Raw genomic sequence first — 9,357 nt, 5'->3', positions numbered from 1 at the left:
TTGAAAAATACATGAATTAAAATCTGTTTCCTACACTGTTGGATGGACTCTTATCTCATCAGGTGCCCAACCATGAATGGATAGTATCTGGGTCTGTCTGAAACCCCCATCCACCTGCTTCCCTAAGTCAAGCTGCCTCTCCCTTCACTTGGGGAGACAGGGAGGGGCTGAGAGAGCAGGCTGCCCTTCCCCTCCCCCCTCCTCACTGAGGGTTTAAGGATCCACGTTAATCGCAGGCAGAAAGTTTCTGGTTTCAAACCCGACCAGCCCGACTGTTGAGTTCCCTGTAACTTCACTGTAAGAATGTGTTCCTGGCTTGTGAAGATCCTGGGAAAGACCCCTCCCTGGGACACCTGCAGCTGAAGGGCAGACCAGCCAGTAGCTCTAAGCACAGCCTCTGGGAGCTGGGAAACTTCTGTGTGAATTCCAGGTTCCTCTTCCCCTTTTTATGCTTTTGCCACAGCTGCCATTTACTCGCTAGCACCCTAATAAAGGAGCAGCCCCTCTATCTGCGGTGCCTTGTGCCATCAGAGGGCCCCTGGCCCTTTCCTCCCTTTAAAGAAGTAAAATAAACGCCCTCCCTCTGCTCCTGTCTCTTCTCTCCCTTGTGAATCCTTTCGCAGCCGCGTCACCAGCCAAAACCCTGACAATGACGTGGGAAACTCCCCCAGGAAGGGCTGTCCCTGTGGGAGGAGGTGCGGGGACCCGGGGCTGCCCCCTCGCTCCTGCCCCGCCCTCCCTCCCTCTGTCCCTGCACAGGCCTGGCCGCCGGGCTCGGCCCCGCCCCCATCGCGGAGCCGCTCAGCTCAGGCTCTGGCCCCGCCCACCCGCAGGGAGGCGCATGCGCAGTTCCTTGCAGACCCGGAACCGGCTGTGGAGGGCAAGGTGGAGGTTCCCCCTGAGGAGGGTGTTTGTCTTTAAAGCTGACGCTGCCCGTCCCCCTCCCCGCAGGGAAGGCTGAGGGCGCTGCCGGCGCTGAAGTCCTTGTTGGGGTCCCCGCCCCGGAGCCTCTCTCAGCGGTGAGTCCGCGTCCCGGGAGGCTGCGCGGTGCGGGCGCCACGTTCCTTTGGGAGGAAACGGAGGCCCGGCCCGGGGTCTCTCCGCCTGTGGCTGTGGCCACCGCCTGCCGCGCGGTTTTCCTGCTGAAAACCGTTCCCGGGGCCGCCGGTCCTCCCCGCGGGGCTGAGAGTCTGGGTCAGGGGGTTCCCGCCCTTTGCGCCCCTCCCCCAGCCCGGCGCTTTCCTCCCAAAGAGCCTGGATGGCTCCCGGCCTGGGGGTCTGCACCCCCCTCCTAGGCCCACCCCCATTTAATAAGGGGTCTGCCTGCCCGGGGAGCACAGTGTCCATGGGGGGGGGGGCTCAGGGGGAGGACGCGGTGTCCCCTGAAAAGGTGACCTGTCCGCAGGGAGGGGCTTTGTGGGCGCGGTGACTGCGGGGGGCGGGGGCCCAGGCTGGGGGGTCAGGAGAGGGAGTGAGAGACAGACACGTGGGCGGGAGGAAGGGCAGCGAGGGGTCCACAGAGAGGGGCCCATAGGGGTTGGTGGGGGGGCTGGACGGCGACGGTAGGAGTGAGGGGGTCACTCGGGAAAGTGGCCTGAGGAGGAAGGAAGTGGAGACACAGGGAGGAGCGGGGATAAGGCAGAGGCGGTGACAGGCAACCAGGCCGGCAGGGGAGGGCAGTTATGGGGATCAGGCAGGCAGGTTGTGAGCTGTTAGGAGTCAGAGACTTGGATTGTGAGAGGGATGTCCGACTGCCGATTTATGTATAATAATAAAAGGGTAATATGCTGATTAGACCAGACATCTTCCAGACAACCATCTGGACATCCTTCTGGACAAAGCCACAGTGGTGGGGGTGGAGGCATGTGTGGTTGGGGGCAACCAGTCTGGCAGGAGAGGGCAGTTAGGATGGCAGTTAGGGGCCACAAGGCAGACAGTTGAGGGCAGTTAGGGGGGACCAGGCCAGCTGGGGAGAGCAGTTAGAGTCAGTAAGGCCAGCAGGGGGGGGGGGGGGCAGTTTGGGTTGACCGGGCCTTCCAGGGAGGGAGGGCAGTTTGGGGGATCCAGGACTGCAGTGGAGGGCAGTTAGCGGCAACCTGGCCGGTAGGGGAAGGCTGTTGAAGTTAACAAGGCCGGCAGGGGAGGGCATTGGGGTTCAGGCCGGCCAGGGAGGGCATTTAGGTGGATCAGGCCAGCAGGGGAGAGCAGTTAGGGGGATCAGGCCAGCAGGAGAGGGCAGTTAGGGGGATCAGGCCAGCAGGGGAGGGCAGTTAGGGGGATCAGGCCAGCAGGGGAGGGCAGTTAGGGGGATCAGGCCAGCAAGGGAGGGTCGTTAGGGGCAACCAGGCCAGCAGGGGAGTGCAGTTGGGGGTGACTGGGCAGGCAGGGGAGGACATTTAGGGGGATCAAGCTGGCCGAGGAGGGCAGTTAGGGGGATCAGGCCTGCAGGGGATGGCAGTTAGAGGGATCAGGCAGGTAAGGACAATGGTTAGGGCATGCAAGCAGGTGTTCAGATAGGAGCCAGAGGTCCCGCATTGCGAGGGGAAAGTCTGACTGCCCGTTTAGGCCCGAATCATATGGGATTGGGTCTAAACTGTCAGTCAGATATCCCCCAAGGGGTCCCGGATTGGAGAGGGTACAGGTCAGGCTTAGGGACCCCCTCCCCCACCCCCCCCGCACAAATTTCATGCACCAGGCCTCTACTTTTGTAATAATTTGCTTCCAGTTGCAACTCTTATTCACTCAGAGGGGAGAGACTTGTCGGTTGCTCATGGGTCATTCCTCGGATGGCAACGAGGAGGTGACCTGGGTTTGTCACCACTTGATGCCTTTTCACGGAATATTAGAAGCCTTAGCTTTGTTGCTGTGGTGTTTTGTGTCTCTCTCTGTGTGTGCTGCTTCCATGGATTTACTTTTTCTATGTCTGACACTTAATTTATTATTTAAAAACATCCTGAGATAAATTCTCTGGGTTTTCCCAGATCCCCTGAGGAGCTTCTAGAAATGCTTTCAGGTGGGCTTTCCCCCATGGAGTTGGACAGCTGCTCTGGGTGGGGCATCATTGGTTACTGAGGGCCTCCAGGTGATGGAAGGTGAGGACAGGGATTAGCAGGAGGGTTGCAGGATGCCTTTGTGAGAGTGGGGAGCAAGCTTTGTTCAAGGGAGTTAAGGGGGTGCTCTGTTTGGGGCATCGGGACAGCAGCTCACATTCTCATTTCTGTAGGAGGTTGTGGAAGTCTTTGAAAGGAGAGACACATGAAGACATACATTCAAAATTTCACAGTGTGGTCTCCATGTAGGAACTCACTGTTCCTCACTCTCCTGTGACCAAGGACAGGAGAGAAAAGGACAGCCTTTTCCTCATTTCCAGGTCCTTCTGACTGTGAATGTGAGGGGAGCTCATTAACAGGCTGTGACTCCTCAACATAGTGTTACCTGAGGAAACGTCCCAAACCCCGATCAGGACCACGATCAAATGGCTGCTTCTCAGGTAAAAGATGTGTCCTTGGTAACAGGCTGTTTGCTTTTCTTTGAACATCTGTGTATATATTTCTCTTTCCCTTCCCACACCTGTGCCCCTCTGCTGCCTGTTACAATCTGTCTTGTTACCCACAGTGGGCTGACTCAGTGCTGCTTCTCCCTCTGCTCTGTCATCCCCAAACCCCCCATTGTGTCCCTGCACTCCCTCCCCCAATTCTTCACCTTGAACCAGTCTCTCTACCTGAAGTGCCTCCCCTTTTTTGCCTCCACTTCTGTTCACCAGGACCCCTCTCCCTCTCATTCCCCTTCATCTCTCTGGGGCTCCTTCCTCTGTTCCATATTTCTCTACTTTTGGTGTTCTTGCCTTTCCAGGTTTTTTTCCTTTCCTTATTTGTTTCCTTTTTTATTTTTTTTTCCAAATATATTTTTATTGATTTTTTACAGAAAGGAAGGGAGAGGGATAGTTGTTAGAAACATCCTTGAGAGAGAAACATCGATCAGCTGCCTCCTGCACACCTCCTATTGGAGATGTGCCCACAACCAAGGTATATGTCCCTGACCAGAATCAAACCCGGGATCCTTCAGTCCGCAGGCCGACACTCTGTCCACTGAGCCAAACCGTTCAATGCCTTTTTCCTTTTTTCTTATCATAGTCAGTGTCAGCAATTTCTATATTTCTCTCTCTCTTTTTTAATGTATGTTTTTATTGATTTCAGAATGTAAGGAATAGGGAGAGAGAGAGAGAGAGAGAGAGAAAAAGAAACATCAATGAGCAGAGACAATCATTCATCAACTGCCTACTGCATTCCCTCCACTGGTTATCCAGTCTGAAACCTTGAGTGTGCCCTGACCAGGAATGGAAACCTGCCCTCCTGGTTCAGGGGTCAACACTCTATCTCTGAGCCTCACTGGCCAGGCCCTATTTCTCCTTTTTCCCAGAGCCTTCTCTGCCTTTATTTTATGCAGCCTCCCCAAGGTCAGGAAGCATTCCCTCCTTTAATTAACAACTTTCAACTATTCAGAACATCCCTTTTGTGACAGATCCACCTGGAAAGGCAGGCATGTCTAACATCCCTATTGGGATGGGGTCAGAGGCTCTTGTGTCTTGAGGAAGGGAAAGGTAGGTTTTAGATTCAAGTGGCTGCCGCATCAGCTCTTGATCAGAGGTAAGAAAATGCACATTTTACTGCTCAGGATAGCTCAGAAAGTTTAGAAAGAAGAGTAAATAGTAAATAGAAGTGTCTTGCTCACTAGATTAGCACGAAATACTTAGCAGGTAAATATTCTATTAGCTTACAGAACATGAGAGGTATCTGTGAATTGACACTTGGAAAAATTAATGTTTATTTGTGATCATTTCCACATAATTCCTTCTTTATTGAGGTATATTTGGGAGTAATGTCACAGCAGTGGTGACCTGACGTTCTCAGGAACAAGGGTATAGTAGCGATTTAATGAAATTTGTGCAAAGACCATCACTTCACATCTGGAAATGTCCCTCTTCTTAGTTTGCGTTTCCTTTGGAAAATGAAGGACTTACTTTTATTTCCTACAGATCATTGGCTTTTGCATGGGAGCTTTAACTAATCAGGTTTGATTCTTTAAATTTTCATTATATTCTATACTTCCCTCATGAACATACCCTATATGATCACTTTTTGTATTTTCTAGGAAGTTTCCAAGAATGATATTATTAATGTATGTTCAATTTCATTAAATTTCTATGAAATAGCTCTCCACTAATGACATATAAAAATGTTGAAGGAATTGTACTGATAAGAAAAATTAGTTCCCCCAGGCTGGTGTGGATTAGGTTTCAATTCTTGGTCCTGGTCCTGGGCAAGTAGTTTATGGGTATCTGTGGTAGGCAGTGAATACATGTATCTCTGTGTCTCTTTCAAATTGATGTTTCTCTCTCTCTCTCTCAGTCTCTCTCTGTCTCTGTCTCTCTCTGTCCTTTTCACCCTCTACCTCCCTGCCTTCCACTCTCAAAAACTCAATGGAAAAAAATCTCCCCACGTGAGGGTTTCCAACCACAAAAAGGAAACTAGGTTTAACTTGTTTTGTATGCTTATGTTTCTCTCCTTATCCTATATAATAAAGAGCTAATATTCAAATGGTCTTCACGCCCTCATGCCATCAGGCTGTGATGCCTTCACGCTGTCACAATCCATCACCAGGAGGTTGCATGCGTGTGGAGCCGTGGAGGCGGATCCCGATGTCGCGGCAAGGTTGGGGGTCCCCCTGAGGCCGCGCCCCTTGCCCCAGCACCGGGATGGGAGGCTGGATCCCCCACCTGGCAGAGCTTGACTTGGGTGGGGCCGGCTGGGTCTAGGTGTTGCCCAATGGAGGTGAGTCCAGCCGGACACTTCTGTTATAGAGAAAGGGCAAATAGCAATATTAAAATATTACCTCTAATTTCCTTTTAATGTGCACGAATTTCATGCACCGGGCTACTAGTTTGTTTATAAAACACAAAGAGGATCATACACAAATAGATTCATGAGATTTACAGAATCACTAAACCATCTTGATTTCATAGTTGTAAAATCTGTGTCTCTGTGCTTTAATTGTTAACATTATTTTTTCAGCTATTTTTTCTTTTTTTTTCTCAAGTACATATTTATCTATTTCAGAAATGAAGGTAGAGGTAGAGAGAGATAGAAATATCAATGATGAGAGAGCAATATTGATCGGCTGCCTCCTGCACACCCCACACTGAGGATTGAGCCCATAACCTGGTCATGTGCCACGACCAGGAATCTAATCATTGACCTCTTGGTGCATGGTTCAGTGCTCAACCACTGAGCAACACCAGTGGACCAAGCAGAATAATCTTGTTCTAAGATTATTCATAGTGTATTTCTAAATAGGATTGTAGTTCCTATGTGTCCTATTTCATGAGAACTGAATTCCATTAACAAACCTTTTTAGTTCAAAGTTCCATATGAATTTTTTCTTGTGTTTTCTTTTTCTGAGTATTCAAATGTATGGCACATGATGCAGAAACATAGGCATCACAGGTAAAAAGTGATCTTGTGACACATGTGGAAAACACAGGCCCCATCTCAGAACCTGGATCAGAATCTGTGTCTCTAAAGAAGTTCATTTCTTTGTGGTCTACTTCACACTTGAGAAGTCCTTGTACTTCCAAGCGAGCATGACATTTCCAGCTGAAAATGACATACACCACTGACCCTGAGCAATGCAAACAAAGCATTCAGAAATCTATATGCCTGTGTCCATACCTTTATTTTATTATTTATTTATTTTAAAATATATTTTTATTAATTTTTGAGAATAAAGGAGAGAGAGAGAAACATCAATGATGAGAGAGAATTATTGATAGGCTGCCTCTTGCTCACCCCCTACTGGGGATCGAGCGTGCAACCAGAATTAATCCCGCGACTTTTTTTTTACTATTTTTTATTTTGTTTTGTTTTGTTTTATTTTATTTATCCTCATCTGATATTTTTCCATTGATTTTTAGGGAGATTGGAAGAGAGTGGGAAACACAGATAGAATCATCGATGTGAGAGAAACACATCGATTGGTTGCCTCCGACTAAAGCACGTGCCCTGACCAGGATCTAACCCAGGACCCTTTGGTCCGCAGGCTGGCGCTCAATCCACTGAGCCAAACCGGCGCTAGGGCAATCCCGGGACTCTTAAGTGCCTAGTCTGACACTGTATCCACTGAGACAAACTAGCCAGGGCTTTACCTTAATTTTAAAGTTTTTTTCCTGTAAACGTAAATCTATATCTGGAATTTGTTGACATATGTCATCCTCATTTGTCAGTGTTCGAAATCATATCAAGGAAAGTTACTGGGGCAAAGTGATCTTATGGGTGATTCAGGATACTCCCGTAGGTCCCAACCTCTTTTCCTAAGACTGTTTTCATGTTGCGTGACATTATGAACTCTTCTGGTGACCTCTTGGTAAATATTTATTTTCTTTCAGGGACCGTTGAACTTCAGGGATGTGGCCATACATTTCTCTCAGGAGGAGTGGGAATATCTGGACCCAGCTCAGCGGAAATTGTACCTGGAGGTGATGGTGGAGAACTGCAGCAACCTGGCCTCCCTGGGTGAGGATGACTTCCTTCCCTAGTTCCTACTCCACCTGCAGGGTTTTCCTTTATTATTTTAACATCTCTAGGTGCTTTTGCTTTCTCTTTTAAATTCTTGTTCTCAAGGGACAAATTGAGCCCTAACTCCTTTGGCTCAGTGGATAGAGCATTGGTCTGCAGACTGAAAAGTCCTAGGTTTGATTCTGGTCAGGGATGATTTCAGGGTTGCTGGCTGGCTCCCTAGTGGGGGGCGTGCAGGAGATATCCTATCAGTGATTCTCATCATTGATGTTTCTCTTTCTCTCCCTCTCCATTGCCTCTGAAACCAATAAAAAAATATATTTTTTTAAAAAGGAACAAATTGGGGGTCCTTAGGATATAAAAGAAAGGCTTTTTGATGAATGTGAATTAAGAACTCAGTGTTTGCACACATTACGTGCTGTCTATACTTATTAAGGTACTATCAGAAAAGAATATTTTAGAAAATCATTTTCTAGAATATTATAATATTCTACCACGTTTTCTGGCCAGATGACAGTCTGGATTGCAAATGGGAAAGCCTCTATAAAAATTCACACTCCATTTTCTTTTTTTTTTTTTTTTCTTTTTTTTCCCCCCTTTTTTTTTCCCCCCCATTTTCTTTTATTGTTTGATTTTTTAAGATTTTGTTGAATTCAGGGAGGAAGGACGAGTTAGGAGAGATAGAAACTTCAGCTGGGCATTAATTGATTTTTTTTTTAATATATTTTATTGATTTTTTACAGAGAGGAAGGGAGAGAGATAGAGAGCTAGAAACATCGATGAGAGAGAAACATCGATCAGCTGCCTCCTGCACACCCCCCACTGGGGATGTGCCCACAACCCAGGTACATGCCCTTGACCGGAATCGAACCTGGGACCCTTCAGCCCGCAAGCCGACGCTCTATCCACTGAGCCAAACCGGTTTCGGCAATTGAATTTTTTTATATGTGCCCTGACCATATGTGTTCTCTGTATAAATGGCCGGATATGGAATCACTGGTTTCCTGGTGTCTTTAGTAAGTATTGGAAAATCATTGTGTTTTGTTAGTGGCTGCACCAATGTATTTATAATGTTGCTGACAGTACATCACTGTTCTCATTTCTCCACTTAATTGGTAATACTTGTCATTTTTTATTGATTTATGGATGATTGGCATCCTGTTAGGTGTTCGGTGGTATTTCAGGTGGTGTCCATTTACATTTCTCTGATGATGAATGAGTTGAACAGTTTAACATCTTTTAATAAGTCCATTGGGAATCTTTATATCCTGTTTGGGAAATGTCTATTCAGGTCCTCTGCCCATTTTTCCATCATATTGTTTTTTTGCTGTTAAGTTGTGTGAGTTCCTTAGATATTTTGCATCTTTAGCTTTTGAGGATGTAACATGGCTTTTGTTGTTGCTGTTTCTCGGTGGTTTCTTTGGTATGCCAAACTTATTCTTTTGTAGTCTCATTTCTTTATTTTTTAGCTTTTTTGTTATGCTTGAAAAGATACATACAAACCAGTATTTTAAAAAAAACAAAAACAAAAAAAACAAACCAGTATTTTCCAGAGTGATGGTAAAGTTCATTGACTATGATTTCGTCCAATGTTTTCATTGGCTTCAGGTCTCAAATTTTAGATGTTAATCCATTCTGATTTTATTTTGGTTAGTGGCCTATTAATGGAGTCTAGTTTTATAATTTTTTATTTTAAATATATTTTATTGATTCTTTTTTTACAGAGAGGAAGGGAGAGGGATAGAGAGTTAGAAACATCAATGAGAGAGCAACTCGATCAGCTGCC

General features: G+C 47.2%; 1 protein-coding gene across 5 annotated transcripts in view; it reads left to right on the top strand.

Annotated features, from left to right (window-relative positions):
• The first annotated feature begins 999 nt into the window (after nucleotides 1–999).
• LOC118649208 (zinc finger protein 737-like) overlaps nucleotides 1,000–9,357 on the top strand; it is a 35,936-nt gene continuing 27,578 nt past the window's right edge. For 3 of the 5 annotated variants that reach the window (XM_036296083.1, XM_036296081.1, XM_036296082.1), the window contains exons 1-5: nucleotides 1,000–1,019; nucleotides 3,371–3,490; nucleotides 5,036–5,071; nucleotides 5,624–5,711; nucleotides 7,442–7,568. In XM_036296083.1, the coding sequence (XP_036151976.1) occupies nucleotides 3,476–3,490; nucleotides 5,036–5,071; nucleotides 5,624–5,711; nucleotides 7,442–7,568 (266 nt within the window). In that variant the 5' untranslated portion in view covers nucleotides 1,000–1,019; nucleotides 3,371–3,475. The remainder of the gene's footprint in view (nucleotides 1,020–3,370; nucleotides 3,491–5,035; nucleotides 5,072–5,623; nucleotides 5,712–7,441; nucleotides 7,569–9,357) is intronic. The other 2 variants (XM_036296085.1, XM_036296084.1) reach the window with 1 other exon arrangement.

This window comes from Myotis myotis, unplaced genomic scaffold (assembly GCF_014108235.1).
Source record: "Myotis myotis isolate mMyoMyo1 unplaced genomic scaffold, mMyoMyo1.p scaffold_m19_p_28, whole genome shotgun sequence".
Taxonomy (NCBI): Eukaryota; Metazoa; Chordata; class Mammalia; order Chiroptera; family Vespertilionidae; genus Myotis; species Myotis myotis.
This window is presented reverse-complemented; position numbering and strand designations above follow the sequence as displayed.